This window comes from Sphaerodactylus townsendi, linkage group LG01, assembly GCF_021028975.2.
Source record: "Sphaerodactylus townsendi isolate TG3544 linkage group LG01, MPM_Stown_v2.3, whole genome shotgun sequence".
Taxonomy (NCBI): domain Eukaryota; kingdom Metazoa; phylum Chordata; class Lepidosauria; order Squamata; family Sphaerodactylidae; genus Sphaerodactylus; species Sphaerodactylus townsendi.
Genome location: NC_059425.1, coordinates 139799963 through 139818824, shown reverse-complemented (window position 1 = coordinate 139818824; position 18862 = coordinate 139799963). Strand labels below are relative to the sequence as shown.

Sequence of the window (18862 nt, the reverse complement as noted above, 5' to 3'; positions counted from 1 at the left end):
TGTTCTGCAGTCCAGACTGGCCAAGCCGCCAATGCAGGGAGAATCAAATGTCTCCCACCAAATCATCCCATTAGTTGAGGGTTTGTCGTTGAGACAATTGATTTCTTAGCATTTTATTGTTTAGGATGATTTGCTAATTTGCATACTTCAAATTAACTTTCCTGTGATAGTCCAAATGTCAGGTTAGTAGGATGAGCCTTTGTGAAATATGCAAATTAACTTTGGAAATTGCTTGTAGGGGTAGACTTAATTTGCATGTTTTGCAAAGGCGAAAATTATCACTATAACTTGAAAAGATAGTCCAAGGCATTGGCCTTGGAGATCAGGAACGTGGCCCTGTCTCCCTGCTTTTAGCAAGCCCAGTTCTGACTTGGAATATCATGTTATTTTTGAAATGCTCACCATAACTTGAAATGATAGTTCAAATAAGGACCAACCCTGCAAAAAGACAGGGGATAAGGCCATGGCTTGGATCATGGCTTGGGGCATTCATTGAAAATGCTGGGGGGAAGAATTAGGACTAATAAAAGGAAACACTTCTTCACGCAACGTGTGATTGGTGTTTGGAATATGCTGCCACAAGAGGTGGTGATGGCCACTAACCTGGATAGCTTTAAAAAGGGCTTGGATAGATTTATGGAGGAGAAATCAATCTATGACTACCAATCTTGATCCTCCTAGATCTCAGATTGCAAATGCCTTAACAGACCAGGTGCTCAGAAGCAGCAGCAGCAGCAGAAGGCCATTGCTTTCACATCCTGCATGTGAGCTCCCAAAGGCACCTGGTGGGCCACTGCGAGTAGCAGAATGCTGGACTAGATGGACTCTGGTCTGATCCAGCAGGCTAGTTCTTATGTTCTTATGTTCTTATCTCCAGGCAGGCCTGGCAGGTGGGGGTGGGCATTTCCAGCTCCCTGTAACAGGGAGGGAGTGCCTGGAGAGGCTTGTAAAAATAGATTCATAGCTTGCTCTGGCAAAGTTGTTGCTTGCCTAAGCTCCTCCTCCTTTCAGAGCACTGGGCAAATAAACCTCTGGTTCCATAGCTGCCGGACATGCAATGGGGGGGGGGGGGTTTGAACCGTGAACCCACCCCTTACCTACGTCCCTGTGTGTTAATCTGCTGCAAAATGCAACAGAAGTCACACTTTGAAGACTCATAACTTAGTCTACCACAAGCTTTCATGAGTTAGAGTTTACTTGAACTAAGCTTTGAGTAACAAAATCTTACAGTGGAATAGATTTTTAATCTTAACAGTACCAATGGACTCCTCTTTAATTTTTATTTCTGGGTTTTTACCTATTTTATGCTTTGATTATGTGTTCCTGCATTGCAGGGGGTTGGACTTGATGGCTCTTGAGGTCTCTTCCAACTCTATAATTCTATGATTCTATGAATATAACAGTCAGAGAATCCCGAAATGTGTCTGTTAAATTGCCTTGATGATTCTGTAGTAATTCCCAATCCACAACTGCACACACTGATTACAGTATCAAGTCACGGTGATTTATATATGTAGATGATCCATCATAGTTCAATCACAATGGACAGAACTTTCAAGTCAGCAGAATACACAGGACTGGTCGTGTGAGGACAGACTGCATGTCTGACTGAGATACAGAAAGTGTTAGATTTAAACTGCATAGTTTAATGAAATATGCATAGATAATGAAATGAAACCCATTAAACTCCGTGACAGCTACTTCTGAGTAAACACAAATGTTTCAGCATATTTCTTAATCACATCTCCAGGATCTGAGTTGGCTTACAAATTCATTTTAAAAAGAAATTAATTCACAACAGTTAAACTGAAGAATAATAAATAACATTTAAATAATCATAAAAATGGCTTAAAATACTATACAGCCCACATAAAAATTAGTCGAACATGTTTTATACCAGGAAAATAATAGCTCACAAAAAGTGGGGCTAATAAGATAAAAACAATATAGGTTACTCAGTGCTGAGAAAACAGAGAGCAAAAGCCTTATCAAAATTGTTGTACCTGGTGCCTAAAGAACCAGGCATCAGGTGAAGTTCTGAGAGAAAAATGTACCATAAATGAAGTACCATCACTGAAAAAATCCAGTCCTCGTTTGCTACCCATTCCTCTTCCATAACAAGGGTTGGTATTATTTTAATGAACAAGAGAATGGTACAGGGGACAGCTTCCAGTCTCCTTGTCATAAACCAATTAGAGATTCAAAGGTAAAAACCAGTACAGCACAAATTGGAAACCGTATGATCAGATGGTAAGAGATGTACAGGAAGGTAGGGATTTGCTTTTATTTCTGTGCAGAATTATGTTCTCCATGTGCAAGAGATCACAACATGCGATTCTTTACTTGCTCATTTACACTATATCAATACTAGGAGAATGCACTTTAAAAACAGCTTCTGTTTCTGTTTTGGAGCTGGATTTCAGTACAGTACAAATTGTTATTATGAATCATTGTAAACAAGTTCCTTTAAAGTTTAAAAGACCCTCAAGTACATTAAAAATACAAAAATCAAACAGTTCAATAGCAGCTTCCTCCAGAATTGACACCAATCCACAAAACATACAAAGAATAGGCCAGAGAAAAGTTGAAGAAAACAATCACGAAGCATGCTCGAGCAGCCACTGGTTTGGCTCAACTCCTGCACATTAGTGCTGAGCCAGGAGCTAGTAGGTGAGTGAGCAGTTTGGATATGCCCATATGAATTTGGATATGTCCATTAGCAGAGACTGTGTTGCTTTTTTTTTTACACAACTGCAGTGTTTCATTCACAGCGGGGACCCCCAATCACCCACTACCTCCAATGTTAAAAGACAGATTATTTAAAGGGGGAAAATCAATGTGAGAACTTTGAATTGAGACTTGCTGCTGGTGTGTCTGGCTGTTTTTGAACGGCACAATTTCACTGGGGTTGAACTGGGATCATATATCCCTGGGCTTTTTTATCCCAGTTACTCCCTTTGCCTGGCTCCCTGCTTCTGCCCAGGAGCAGAGTTAGGTCCAACAGGAAATGCTCCAATTTGTTCTGCAGGAGCTGGACTTCTGTATTTACTTCGGAAGCATGTGTTCTGATTGATTGTTGCTTTTGAGTGGCAGCTATAAGCATCTGTGAGCTTGTCTGGCGTCCCGCATTCTGATTGGTTGTTTTCGAGTGGCAGCTTGAATGAGTGTCAGGCGGGGGGGGGGGGAATAAACTTGGTCTGCTCTTGATTAGTGTTGTTGTGTATGTGCTGTGGGAATGGAAGAAATTGATCTGTGTTTTTAATAGTTTAAAGTAAGATTTTGCTGTCAGAGGGAGAAAACTAGTGAATAAGTCTGCTAATTGATTTAAAATAAAGTGTAAGAAAATATTCCAAGTCATTGTTTTGATTGGCGGGAAGATCAGGCAGCTGGGCAGGTTAAAAAAACCCTGTCCTGCTCCTGATTGGTTTTTGCATGCTACAGCCATAAGCTGTACAGCCACTGGGATTTTTTTAAAAGAACCTCCAAACTGGTGATTTTTGAAAAATTTGGGCTAAGGTAAATATTGTGGGGTGACACTAGGGCAGACCCTGTGCAGCTTCGGAAACCGTGTGGAATTCCCGGCTGCACAGGGATATTTTCCGTGCTCACCCAGGGATATTTTGACCATGCAAAAACAGCCTCTGTGAGCTTACCATGTCTAGCAAATACAGATATTGCTGCTGCACAGGAGCAAAAAGTAGGCAATGTGATTTAGCCAGTGTGGGGTAATTGACAACAGTGATTCTCAGTCTTTTGTATCTTACTTCCAACCAATCACTTTATCAAATAACTGGTCGCCACCATGACAAATACAGCAATCCCCACTTTTTCTGAGAACACATTTATGCTTAGAGGCATAATGTGACTACTACTAGCATGTCAAAAATTAACAGTTAATCCATGGCAGGTCTTGTTGACAGGTGACAGAACATGGAACAAAACAGCGCGTCACACACTGAAGGTGACAGAACATCACATCTGCAGGTAGATGTGAGAATTGAGGGAGACAGGGCTGAATTCTTAGTATCTTATAGAAGTTACTAAGAGAGAGAGGTTGCTAAGAGAATAGAAGATAATTCTAGAGAGAGAGAGGTTACTAAGAGAGAGAGGTTGCTAAGAACCTATAGAAGACTATTTCTGCATGCTACTGGTTGAGAACCACTGATTTAAAGAATGTAGCTGAGTTTACAAGTGCAAAGAGGCAATGAACTACACGACATCCCCTGCTTTAAAATACTAGTCAGGTGGATACAAGCCTCAATTGTCAGTCAAGAGAATATAATTCTTAGACTGGCCCAAAGCAGCCAAGAACATGTGGCAACTGTGTGTGTGTTAAGTGCTGTTAAGTCTCTTCTGAGTCATGGGGACCCTATGAATCAATGACCTCCCAAATGTTCTGTGGTCAACAGCCTTGCTCAGGTCTTGCAAGCTTAAGTCAATCCTTCTCATGCAGGCTGTTCCTGTTTTCTTGCTGCCTTCAACTTTTCCTAGCATTGTAGTGTTTCCCCAATTTTGACAACTACCTTTGAGGCAATCTGATTAAGAGCTAAGTTTGCCTCGTGATTGTATGTGGAAGTTTGCAGCATGTCTAACAAGGACAGCAGCAAGTTCAAGACCCACTTGCAGAAGGGTCTGATGATGACCAAAATGCTCAGATAGGACTGTATGTAAAAAGGTGGTGCTTGAGGGATTTCATTATCAGGGACAGACTGGGAAGTTCAAATAGGCCAGCACCAAGATAAACTAAGTGGTCAGGGTAGCACAGTTAAATGCAATTCAGAGTCATCTCCGTTTGCTCCAGATCGATGGCGTTTTCCCAGTGAGTTGAAAGATGAGTTTGCTCTTGTTTATTATCTATTTTTTTTCGCCTAAATAATCCTGTGAGCTAAACTTGACAGCCAATAATTTACCTTATGCCACCTACTGAGCTGGCTGAGGAGCAATCTGAATCTGATTTTCCCACATTTAAACTCAACACTAAAACCCATAATCACTGCGTTGCCTAATGTATTATGCCATTGCATCAGTTTGCTTCAGGAAACTGATACCACAGCCATGATCAGTTGCTGAGCGTTTGTCTGCAGGAAAAAGCAAACAATTAACAAGAGGTTACGGTGGCTTGAAACAAACACAGGACAAGTATATAAGAAAAACTATTTCTCACCTCTTAGCCTATAATAAGCTTGGTGGCTAGCTAAAATTTGCTTCACTGATTCTTGAGGACAAACCTTCACACCAGTAGAGAAAAAAGAAGATCTCTTTGTTCGGTGTTTAGCCATATCAAATATTCTTCGAATGGTTGAGATTCTTGACCTCTTCGTTGTCCTTTCTGATTTCTCTGATCCAATAGCATCTGCAAGATGTTTGGTTTCACCACGATTAATCTTATTAGGGATTTCTGAAGGAGAGACAGACATATCAAGATAATGTAATACAGTCAGGATGTGGGTGTTGCAACTTCTGTGTGATAATTATATAGACTTCAAAATGTTAACAACATGGCAACACTCTGTTTTGCCTATTCATCAAAAGATGGCCAGAGTCTGCTCCCACTCTAATTCTTGTAGCTTTGTTTATTTCTTTCTGCCAACTGCATGTCACACTTCATGCATCTGACAAAGTGGTTCTGGGCTTTTGAAAGCTTAATTGTCCTTGTTCCCAAGAGACTATTTGTTGTTTGCACACAGCACAATAATTTATATGAAGAATCATGTTTTGTATGCGTACATAAAAACATGAATAACAAGAAACGCGTGAGCTTTGTGTTTCAGTGGGGAGCAGTGTTCTCATTTTCTGTAATGAATAAGCATCCAGATACACAACTTTATTTTAGATTCTATTTGTTGCTGCTTACCAAAATTAAAAAGGTGATTTTTAAATGAGCTTTCAAGACCTTTCTGAAGCAACTTTATAGGGTTTTTTTATTTTTTAAATTTCACAAGCACTCTGTAGAGGGGAAGAGGGAAAACAGAATGGAAAAGGTTTGTTTAAAGATCTCCTTTGAAAAAGAAAAGGCACATTTTGTAGATAACTGAAAAACTTTCTGAAGCAGAAAATATTTTTCTAAGAGGCCAGCATAATGTGCATAGTTTGGATACTGATGAAATGGTTATAGTAGACAGCAAATGCATTTGGAAAGGTTCAAATTCACTAAAGGGAAGAAGAAAGGAATCAAACATTCTTCCAGAGACTCAGCTTATAAGAAAATAAAAATATTACAAAAATTAAAAGCTAAATATTTAATGGACCATGACAAGTTTCAAATGTGGCAGGAATGTTTTAAGTCTGATACTTTTCCCCCCTATGAAATGAGCATAGTGATAAATATTAATTATGTCAGCAGTTATCAGGCAGATGAAAAGAGTAAATAAGAGGTGAAAATGCTTCATCTCTTCAACTTGGAACTGAATGAATCAAACCTTGATGCTGCAAAAGAAGAGAAGGAAATGGCATTTTCAGTGAAATATCACAGGACTGGTAGCGTTCTTTCTGCTATGGCACGAATTCTTAATTAATTTTCTAGTAAATGTCCTTTACAAATCAGAAAACTTGAACTTGCTTATATGTCTTTTATTTATTTTAAATCTCTGTATATTTTAATTTTTTTATATTATGTATTACTTTATAGCCTAGATGCCTATAAAGACCTTGGATTGGATTGAAAATTGCTTGTTATTGTATGCTACAAGGCTCACGTGCCACAATAAGCAGAGTCACACTAAATCTGTTGTCTTCAGTGGATATAGAAGTGTGCAACTATGCACAGGATTGCACTGTTAATTTACACATAGTGTAAGAGTGACTTGTACAGTGGCATACCTGTGGGAAATGGTGCCCCAACCCCCCAAATTACACTCCCCCCCCCAAAAGCTGAGGAGGGCAGGTTAGCGAGCAGGGTGGGTGAGCAAGGTGAGCAGGGCAAAATGGGTGAGCAAGCAAAATGGGAGGGTGAGTGGTAAGAGAATGGGTGAGTGGACAGACAAAAAAAGACTTGATATAGACTGGAAACATCTAGCATTGATGTCCTCCATGACGGGCAATGACTGAAAACAACACTGTACCTAGAACAGTGGTAGCGAACCTATGGCACGGGTGCCAGAGGTGGCACTCAGAGCCCTCTCTGTGGGCACGTGCGCACAGAGTTCATCATGTGTGTGTGTGTGGGGGGGAATCACCCCCCCACCCACACACACATCTAGGCTGGCCTGGGCTGCTGGACTTGATGTGTGTGCACCTCAGCGAGTAGAGAGGACTCGGCTGGCGGGCCTGCTGCCTGCTGCCCGGGGGAGGGGAGCAAAGGTGGCAGAGATGCTCGAGAGGTGCAGAGCAGCACATGTGGGACTTGCTGGAGGCTACAGCAGGCTGGCCCCTGCTCGAGGGGGTTATTCAGATTAAATTGCCGGGTTGGCACTTTGCGATAAATAAGTGGGTTTTGGGTTGCAACTTGGGCACTCGGTCTCGAAAAGGTTCGGCATCACTGACCTAGAAGGTTATTAGTGCCTTCTTTTTGGGGGGCAACATCTATGTGGTCTACTGGTTGGTCAACTTCTCTTTTGACTTACACCCTTCCCTTTCCTGCACCCATTGCTCACAATATAGTTCTAGAATTTCAGGCTATTTCCAAAACTCACTGAGTTTTAAAGAAGAGTTCAGTTTACCTAGCAAATAAGTTTGAGAGCTGAGGAGCATAAAAGTGCATGTCCTGAATGGCTGTCTCAATTGGACTAAAAGTTCTAACAGAGGGTTCTAACAAAAGGTTTCCAAGCATGAATTTGGAATGACATCAGTGGAGGGGTTCATGGTGGACTTCAGTTTCCATCACTGAGCACTTCTGAATGGGAGCAGGACTCAGTGTATTTACTGGAGAAGAGTCAGTAAGCAGCAGCAGAGGCAACAGGTCTTGTAAGGCAGTGCAGCAACTGACTGCATAACAGCACCCAGCGAGGGCTAGTGACATCACATGCATCTATAGTGGGCCACAATCTACTCAGTGGACTTGTGCCAATATGGTGATGAGGTAGCATCCTGTGTGCTTCTGCCACTGTTTCTCGATTCCAGGAATGATGTTGAATACCTTCCTATTGAGAACCCATGAACAGCTGCACGACTGTTTTCACATCACATTGCTGTGCCAAAAAAAGGGCAAACTAGCACTATTATTATAGTGCAATTAAGCCCATTTGGCAAATATCTGGTAATCCAGGTTTTAGTCCTCTTTTTCTTAAGTCTACCTGTGCAGGCGGTGTGGGGCAGACAATTGGCAAATGATAGGGGTGGGTGGGTGGGTGAGCAGGGCAGGCAGGCAGCAAACACAGACTGTTGGGTAGGGATTTAGGAGAAGGCAGGGTGCAGCAGTGAGTCAGGATGCTGCAGCCTACTGCAGCCTTCAGCGGTGGGGTTGGAGGCCTCCCACACCCAATTTCCACTCAAACTTCTGCAGCCCCATACAGTTGTTTGCTCCTTTGGGAGGTGGGTGGGGGGACCAGCATAATGCCCCCCATATGATACTTTAAAGTGGCACATGGGACAACGCCCCCTCCCCCCCAAGTACACCACTGGTGAACAAAATTTCAGTTGCTATTCAGTACTGCTGTGTGTTTTTACAAAAGGAATTCTTGAAATGGCTGATGTTGCCATCTGCATCCATGTCACAGTAACAGTGAGACTAGACCAGGGTCAGCAACCTTTATTATCAGAGAAGCCATTTTTGCCTTCTCCTCAAAGCAAAAAACAAAACAAAACACTCATCTGGAGCCACAAAACATATTTCAGCCTTATAATGAAGGTAACACAGCCTATTAAGGCTAAATTAGCTACCAACATTATTATTAGATCTAATTGAGCATTAATTGTATGTTACATGTGCCTGTACTCTCTAGTGGACTATTTATGATTATTTGGTACTTTAACTTTGCATTTCCCTTACAATGATACCACATTTTGTTGCGTTTATTAATGATCTGTGGCTATAATAATGACAGACTGACAACCAGTACCGTCAAGACAGTGTTTGTAATGATTTCTTTATACAGCACATAATAATGAACTGCACCAGCACAAAACACACTGATTATTATCAAACACATATTGCTTTAAAAGAGAGTTAGACAAGTTCTTGGAGGAGTATGCTATTACCTGTGTTAACTAAACAGAGCCTCCAATTTCAGAGGCAGTATACCTCTGAGAATGAACTACCAGAAAAATACTGCAAAAGAAGGCTCTTGCCTTTAACCTTGTAAATGTAAGAATCCTAACCATAGATGGACCTTGACCTGATCCACTAAGGCTTTTCTAACATATTTCCAATCCCATTTGCCCACATGCCTTGAAAAGGGCAAGGGAAAAAGCTATTTATGCCATGCCATACCTTTGTGTTATCTTCAAGTCCTGGTCCACTTTACACCTCAAGTCCATCCCTTTCCCTGCAGTTACTGCCTCAACAAGATTATCAATCCATACAACTCCATGGAACATCCTGGTGACAACCATCCTTCTGCTGACAGATGACTCCCATTCCTCCTTGTTCCTCACACCCGCTTCGGCCACTGAGCTATCCTTTCCCACTAGCCGGCCACTTCTCATTCCATCTCCCTGGCACTATTTCCCTTGGCAAGGCTGCACACTCTCCAGGTTGCCTGGATTTGAGGGGATCATGCTGGACTCACCCATAAGGCACCAGGGGTGGCAGAGAAAAGGCCACTGGAGGCATGGGCATGGCATCTTATCTCTGGCACTTCTGCCTGACTTTTGGGAGCAGGGAGAAGCAGAGCACTTGCATGCAGATGTCGATTGCAAATGGATCGACTCAGGTGATAAACATTCTGAGGAGACACCATGTCCCTCCTCGAAACCACAATTTGGAAACTTCAGTTGGTGCAGAATGCCATAGCTCAGCTATTATTGGAAGCAAGAGGGAGCATACATATTATTGCTATTCTGCAATCACTTCACTGGCTGCCCACCAGTTACTGGGTTCAATTGAAAGTATTGACTGTCACATATAAAACCCTTTATGGTCTTGGACTTTCATTTAATCCTTTATGTTCTACCATGACTGCTTCACTCATTGGAGCAGGGTCTTCTGCAAATGTCAACCTGCAAATGGGCAAAATTTACAACTGCCAGTACATGTGTCTTATCCATTGTGGCCTTCATCTTATGTCTGAGGATGCCCAGAAGGCTCCCACTCTCCTGCATTTCCTCAAATGATGCAGAATTGAATCATTCAAGAGGGCTTTTCTGCACAGGCAATAGGGTTGCACTTTATTGAATTATTCACAAAGTTACTTGGATAAATTATTAGGGATTGTGATCTATATTAGTGAGTATAGTTTGCTGAAACTAGAATCCTACTAGGTAATTTTTGTGTTACATTCAGAGTTATGCTTATGCTTTGCTTCAATTTTGTTTTTAGATTTCTGGTTGGTTTTACAACCCTACTCCTATTCCCTTATTTACTGAATATTCTACCCTACTGATTGTATAACTGAGCAATCTGCTTTGAGTCCAGGGCTATTTCTGCACAGTCAGAAAACAGTGCCCTAAGGGCGGTAAAAACAGCATCCCTGAGGCGCTGTTCGCAAAGCTGCCGCTGCTGCAGCGCAGCAGCACCGTGCTCCCCCCCCCAAAACAGCGTGAAAATGCTGCTTTCAAAACTTGCTCAATGGGCGAGTTTTTTGAAAGGCAGCATCTTCCACCTGGTGCCAAGCGAATGGCATTGGGTGGGAGGCGGCGTTTCCCCCGTGCTCCTTCCCCCCCTTACCTCCTCTCGACTGCCGTCACTGTAAAAAGGCCAAGGGACACACCTCCTGACCTCCATCCCTGGAGGCGTCACCATGGCTACGGGAGCATGTCCCTTGGTCTCTCTACAGCTACAGCAGCCAAGAGGAGGTAAGAGGGGGGTAAAGCGGCGTGCATCATGCGAAGGCAGCCCCATGGGTCGCTGGGGCATCTGGGCTGTTTGCAGAATGGCATATGAATGGCCTTGAAGGTGCACCGACTACAACCGCTCGCTCGCCTGTGCAGAAACAGCCCAAGTGAGAAAAGCATATTATAAATAATGTAAAATAAATAGATAAATACATAGATCTTGATGTAGTACTCAGAATGAGAATTCTTTGGGTTTCAGTGCACTACTAACAGTTATTTGCCCATAAGAAAACAGATAGTTGCAAAGCAGTTCTGTCATATTTATTAATGTATTTCTGGTCACTAGGAGTTACTAATCTGTTACAAGATAAAAGGAACAAACAGCAACAGCATATATAGTAAACTGAATTTTCAATAAATAACAATGCAAGTTGCAGGATTTTGCAAATTCAGGATTGGAAATTTGCAGGAGTTAATGATTTCATACATGAACCGAGAAAAGCGTTGCCACCCAAAACAAAAGCACAAGTAGAGTGAAAAAGGGGACTAAAACTTGGATTACCAGATATTTGCTGAATGGGCTTAATTGCACTATAATGATGGTGCTAATTTGCTCTTTTTTGGCACAGCAGTGGGATGTGGAAAAAGGCAAAAACAGAGTCATGCAGCTGTTTATGAGCTACTAGTAGCTTCTGCAGCTGAATAGGGAGGGGATACGGCATCATTCCTGGAATCAGGAGACAGAAGCACTCAGGGAGCTACTTTAGCACCATGTTGGCACAAGTCCACTGAGTAGATTGTGGCCTACTATAGGTGCATGTGATGTCACTGACCCTTGCCAGGTTCTGTTATGAAGTAAATTGTTGTACTGACTTACCAGACCTGTTGCCTCTGCTGCTTACTGCTTACTGACTCTTCTCCAGTAAGGACACTGAATCCTGCTCCCATTTAGAAGTGATGGACACTGTAACCTCTTGTTGCTGTCTCCCAGCTTTGGTATTCAGACATTTGCTATATCTGAAGATTTAATAATTGTGGCTAAATGCCATAGTGAACCTATTCTTCACAAATTGCTTGAATCCACATTTAAAGCAAACTAAACTACTGGCCATCCTCTAGCAATAAATATCACAAGTTAATCACTTGTTGAGTGAAGTTCATCCTGAAACAATTGCCCTGGGGATTTAAAATTGCAGACTAGGGATCTAAAATGACCCTGCGTGTAACCCCCACCGCTTCACAGCAGCTCCTGGTCAAAGGATAGACATATATGTGTCCAATGTCCAGCAGTGGCAGGAATTGTAGGATATCTTTTCTCTTATATGGAATCAAATGGAACTCTCACACCTCAATGCCTGATAGACCCTGGTTACACATCAGCTTCACATGTGCTAGTATTATGGGACACAGAAAAAAATGTTTTCTGTCTGCTTTCTTAACAACATAAATAATGTTCTAAAGCTTTAATTGTATCTCCACAAAGCTCTTGTGAGATTAGGCTGAAAGAAAGTGAGAGCCAATGTGATGTAGTGGTTGTAGTGTCAAGTAACGACCTAGAAACCTGGTTCCAATTCTCATTTTGTTATGTAACTTACAGGGTAACTAGCCTAACCTATCTCCTAGACTCACTGTGAGGAATAAAGTGAAAATGCCATCCTGAGCTCCTTGAAGGAAGAAGCAGTATAAAAAGTATTAGAACAAAAGACTGGCCCAAGCAATGACCTTCATTGCAGTTTGTAGCAGGATAATTATCCCATCTAATTCCCTTTACAACTTGTTCATTAGCCCCCAACAATCAACCCATGCAGTAATTACAGACCTTTAAAGTTTTTACCTGACCAACCAAACCAACAAAACATGAGGACGTTTTAAATGCATGCCGTCACATTGTATAACTTCAAAAAATATGCTTGACATGTTCTATAGCTGCTCAATAACAGTGCATCCATTATCAAGTCTTATGACATGAAAATGACTCATTCTCCTATATGTGTGCTCTTTCATTCCTTCCATATGCAATTAAGTTGACTCATCTTTTTTTCATATAATTCTACATCTTCCAACATTTGACAGATGAATGTGGTTAACATTTTCATGTTAAATGAAGAGCAGGTCTGTAGCTGAGGATTAGTAAACCATTTCCTCTTACATTTGGGCATCGAAGATCATATAGGTAATGTTTTGTTGTCATTGTTGTTTGGATTCTTTTAACCCCAGACTGGTTCTGTGGTTAGGATGTTAAGCTAGTATCTGAGAAACCCAGGTACGAATCCCTACTTTACCATGGAAGCTTGCTGGGAGACCTTGGTCTAGTCATACACTCTCAGGCTAACCTAAGTGTTATTGTAAGGATACAACAGACAATAAGAGAACAATATAGGCTGCTTTGGTCCCTATTAAGGAGGAAGGCAGAATATAAATGAAATAAGTAATTAAATAAAATATCCTACCAAATATTTTGTGGTGGAGCCTAGAAAGTGTGGGATTTAGGGAGGGGAGAGGCCTCAGTAGGGTACCACCCTCCAAAACAGCCTCAGTAGGGTCATAAGTACCATCCTCCAAAACAGCCATTTTCTCCAGAGGAACTGGATATCTGTCATCTGACGATCAGTTGTAATAGCAGGAGATAGGGATGCCAGCCTACAGGTGCGACCAGGGGATCTCTTGGAAGTAAAGCTCATCTCCCTACTACAGAGATCAGTTCCCTTGGAGAAAATGGATGCTTTGAAGGATGGATGTGATGGCATTTTACCCCACTAAGGTCCTTGTCCTTCCCAGATTCAATCTCTAAATCTCCAGGAGTTTTCCAACATGGATCTGGCAACCCTGTTCACCCATTCCCTGGTGGTGGCCAGACGGTATCTGACAACTCAAGTGGAAGATCTCCAGGTGCCACCTGGAGGCTGCTATCCTAATAATAGTTATTAACAAGATTTACATCCCAATCCTCAGTGTGAGGCAGCCAGGACAGTGCTGCAGCAGTCTTACCCCATTGCCTCCAGAGGGCTTTCTGGCAGCAAGGATTTTTTTGGGGTGGTGGTGGTTCTGCTGTCCTGTGCAGGGTGATGTAAATCCAAGCCCCATGCTGTGGTGTAACTGCCCACAAACCTAAGGTGGAATTTGACTGTTCGCTCCACCCCCGGGAATGCCCTGACTTGTTCACCCCTGACCAGCATCTGGTCAGCAACATGGCTCAGCAACATGGCAGCCTGGACATCTGGGTTTTACTGTTGGGGAACTGAGGGGCAGCCCGACGCAGGCGCCTTTGCCCCGTCTGCAGCAAGGGTGTTCCTTGTGCTGACAAAGGGGGCAAACACATCAGCACAGCCCCACACCACCTCCAAGATGCGATTTGCCCCCCCTCATAAGGATTGGGCCAATAATGGTACACTATGAAGACTTAAATGTAGGGAAGGAGTACAAAATAATGTTGTCCCAATTCTTTAAAAATCATTTTCAACTGTGTTTCAATATTGGTGAACCACTTGTTCAGATATATTATGCTTGAGTGCCATTTAGTGGAAAAACAAATCTGCTCAATTTTCCCCCCGAATTCACAGGGCTTTACCCTTTATCATTTTAAGGGCTCCTCAAGCAGATGGGCAAGGTGCTCAGAGCCAACCCAGGTTCCCATACAAATATTTTCCCTGCCCCTCCTAACAAAATTAAAGGAAATATAAGATAAAGTAATGAAGAAAAAGGGAGTAGTCAACCTCACTGGCCTCTGTGACTTCTCCTTTATTGTTGCCTCTTAGTATGGCAAATCACGCATACACGAAGCTTTAATGAATAAAACAGGGAAAGGCTCTCTATACATTTAAATTGTCTTTCTTCAACTGTTTCCTCAATTTGAAGGAGTCCTAGGTGGATCTCTCTCTCTTTTTTAATGGAACTAATAGGGAAAGGCACTGGTATTGAGGAAATAGTGTGTGAAACTAAAGAGAGTTTTTGTGGAAAACTAAAACAATATTGAGACTGAACAAGATTTGAGTCTGGTAGCATCTTAAATACCAGTAGGATTTATAGGGTATAAGTTTTCAAGAATTCAAACTCCCTTTGTTAGATACATTGAGACTGAGATTTCAGAAATGACCCTGCTTGTTTCAAAATGAAGTAGTGCTGTCCATTTGCTATATGAGGAAATACAAGCACCACATTTTCCTTCTCTCCTGCAAATGTGTTACAATGTCTATTATACCATTTTCAACAAAAATAACTAAGTAGAAATAATGGCCCAGAATCAACTGGGCTGTAATTGCGACAGGGGGCAGGGCACATGGTGATCTCTGGAGCAGTGAGCATGCGTGCCCTGGGCCGGCTGGGCGGCTGAGCCACACCCAGCTCGATCGTGCGATGCGCACAAGTGTTAGGGGTGGAGCACACTCCCTACATATTAGGCAGCATGCGGTTGCTCCAGCCTTCTTCGGCGCCTCGAGCAAACTGACCCACCCTCCCTTCCTATTTGGGCAGGGTTTTGGGTGCTGCTCATTTGTTACAGCCTTGGCAGTTTGGGCAGAGCAGCGCATCTTTAGGGGGAGGCTGAGCTTGCATGCCGGACCTCCCCGTGGTTGGGGGCCTCCATGAGAGGCTTGGGATGGGGCGGGCTCATGACACATGCCATGGAGGCCTCTGTCATTCGTGCCTGATGCAGAAAGGGGGCCACAGCCAGCAGAAAGGGGGCCACAGCGGGCAGGTGCCCAGTACCTCCTGTCCTCCCCAATATGGATTGGGGTGTGGTGCTGGGGTCAGCCAGGGGTGCTGACCGGCCACAATACGGATGCACTCCTCTTGCTTGCCTGGCCTCTACCTCAATAAAGGCAGAAATTGGACTGTGGCCCAACTTAATTCCAAGACGTGTCTTGTGGTTATTTCACCAGAAGGAACCTCTGCACATCTGGGAGCAATTGTAACTTCATCCACCACATGCTTGACCATCTTTGTTTAAGAATGCTCCATTTGGGTCCTAGTGGCTATTGGGTTCTGTTAGGTAGTCCTGTTCTTTTTGTTGCAAAGGGTGTAGAACTAATCTCCATCTCTATTCCTTCCAAAGCACTACTCAGCAGTGGTGTAGGAGGTTAAGAGCTTGTGTATCTAATCTTGAGGAACCGAGTTTGATTCCCAGCTCTGCCGCCTGAGCTGTGGAGGCTTATCTGGGGAATTCAGATTAGCCTGTGCACTCCCACACATGCCAGCTGGGTGACCTTGGGCTAGTCACAGCTTCTTGGAGCTCTCTCAGCCCCACCTACCTCACAAGGTGTTTGTTGTGAGGGGGGGAAGGGCAAGGAGATTGTAAGCCCCTTTGAGTCTCCTGCAGAAGAGAAAGGGGGGATATAAATCCAAACTCTTCTTCTTCTTCTTCACTGGTCTTTTCTAGAAATATACCACCATATTCGCTTCTCTCCTCTGCAGGCTTCTAGTTATGCCTTTCACAAGATGGAGCAGGGGATACAGTGTGGCTAGTCCTTCCTTCTACTATCATTTCACTAGTCATAAAGTAATACAAGGAGTGATTGTATTTTCTTCTCTGCAGAACTGGTATACTGATGGATAATACCCTGGTTCTTCTGCCTTTGTGCTACCAATCAGCTGTTCTGCCACCTAGGCAGCCAGCCAACCAGCAGCCACCATTACTATAAATACTTCAAAATCAAGATGATTGAATCTCAGACCATAGAGTGAGAGAGAGATGTGGCTGGTGTCATTACCCCTGAACCTTGGATCATTCTACTGAGGGGCTATATGTTAAACTACACTGGGGAGAGGAGAAAGTAATAGGGCACTTCATAGGTCAACTTCTAAGGGACCAATTCCACATCTTCCTTCACTAGTGTAATAGGTATCTTCACTAGTATCAAAACTCCTTTTGTGTTCCAGTTAGGGGTTGCTAGGTCTCCTGCTGGCAACCCCTCCTTCCCGCCTCCACTCTGTTGGCTGGCAAAGAGTTTCTGGCAGCTGGTAGAGTGTGGTGGCATTATTTCTGCAGTTTCCCTGGAAGTGTCACCACAGCATTGTTTCTGCCCTCCATGTTTCTGCCCCCAATCTCTCACTCAGCCATCAGCGAGCAACCTGAGTTCCAGGTGATGCAAAATTATTACATGATGTGCAGTATCAAACATCACCAACAGGCCTAACAGAATTAGAAGCAAAGCAGTGCTTCTATCCATCTACATATGCAGATCATCTACTAAAGTGACCAGTGCTATCTGTTGCAATGCCAGACTAGAAACTGGATTGAAAAGGGTCAAAGGCAGAAGTTTTAGCCAGGAAAACCTGGAATTTCTATTACACAGTACAGTTTGTAGGTTAGGAGCTGACCTATAATTCATTGGATTATTCAGGGATATAAAGGACTTCAGCAATGGTCTAATAATTCCTTCTTTTAAAGGTTTTGAAAAGTAGCCTTTTATACGTACTACTAATAACCCAGTCCAATGATACCCCTGACTTCTCAATATATGATTCAGCCAAGATGAGTACAAATCTAATTTGCAGGAACTCCTTAATCCTGTTAACATCTACCAAGGAGACCAAACCAAAGCTAACTATATAAACATGTCCAGAAGCTTCTTCCAACATTTATATTGCTTGATCTTTACTACCAGTAAAGTCTGATTGGATGAGAGAGATTTTAACTGCAAGGAATCTAGCAAAAACTTCGCAAGTAGTGCCAGATTTTAGCTCAAACAAATGTTGCCCTGGTGTTGCCAGGCTGCCCATGACATGAAGTAAATGAACTGCATAGAATTCTGCAGATACAATGGCAGTGGAAAAGAAATAAAAAACACTGCTTAGTAACACCGCTGTTACTAACACCCTATAGTCTTTTAAATCAGTGTACTGTGTTTAACCCTGTTAAGGTCTTCCTGCAACAATGTTTAAACTGTCCTGTTTTTTTTTAGCCCTCTCAGCTCATTAGTACACCAAGGATCCAGGAGCCTTTTCAAGGGAGAAGATGCCTAAGAATAACTCCATCTAAGTCTTCTATAAGCCTCAACTTCCAGGCCCGCAGTAAACCGTTAGTTGTATTGCCAACTAGGTTCCCAACATCTCCAAGCATTCTAGAAAACTATGGATCCATAATTCTCCAAGGGTTGACCAAGTTCATGGGGCACTTGCCTTTGCAGACAGAGGTAGGTTGAATTACCCAAGATTTCAGCAAGTGGTTATCAGATCATGGTGAAGGTATCATTATCACCTCCTTCATTGCATCACCAAAATGCAATTCCCAGTGCACAAAAACAGACCCAGCATATGACCTTTCTCACATTTGAAGCTCAGAACAACCTGGACAACCCTATGGTTGCCATGGTTTCTATGTGAAGTTCTGAGCTCAGAGGCGAACAGGTGAAAATGATGCCTGGGGCATGACCTGCCCCCCCATGCTGCCTGCCAGATCCCACTTATGGCAGCCTATCTCCCTACGCACCCCTTGCATCTGATAGAGGTGGGGGGGGGCTGGCAGCAGAGGGGGGGGGCTGGCAGCAGAGATGCGCCCTGTGCCCCCCTGGTGCGCATGTGTTCCCGGATGTCCCTGCTGGTGCCCAGCCTGTCTGGCGTGCTTGGGCGCAGAAGGCACGAGAGGGGCCGAGCAGCCTGCTAGAGGAGTGGGCGGAAGCAGAGCTGGGCCTGGCTGGGTATTATCTGCAGAGATTAACCCCTCACATGCTGCAAACGGCACAGGGGGCCATGGAGATGGTAAGGACTGGGGAGCACACGAAGCCGAGGATCTTGGGTGGAGGGTGGAAAGGGGGATTTGGAGAGGACCAGGCCTCTGGAGAGGAGAGGGAGCAGGTGGCCCAGTAGACACGGATCTGGACAAAGGAGCAGGACAAAGGAAGAGGGAGTAGAGCGCGGGGCTCCACTATGTGTGCCCTTGGCAGGCAGCTCAGGCAGGCAGCTGAGTTGCCTGTTGCTGAGCCACAGCCAAAGGCTGGTTCCTGCCCTCCCTGGCCTTCTTGTCAGGCGTGCCTGGCAGGGAGGCCGGGGAAGGCAG

General features: G+C 43.5%; 1 protein-coding gene across 7 annotated transcripts in view; it reads right to left on the bottom strand.

The window, feature by feature from the left end:
• IMPG1 (interphotoreceptor matrix proteoglycan 1) overlaps positions 1-18862 on the bottom strand; it is a 141540-nt gene that overhangs the window by 90391 nt on the left and 32287 nt on the right. For all 7 annotated transcript variants that reach the window (XM_048495621.1, XM_048495638.1, XM_048495647.1 and 4 more), the window contains exon 2: positions 5165-5398. In XM_048495621.1, coding sequence (XP_048351578.1) covers positions 5165-5398 — 234 coding nt within the window. The remainder of the gene's footprint in view (positions 1-5164; positions 5399-18862) is intronic.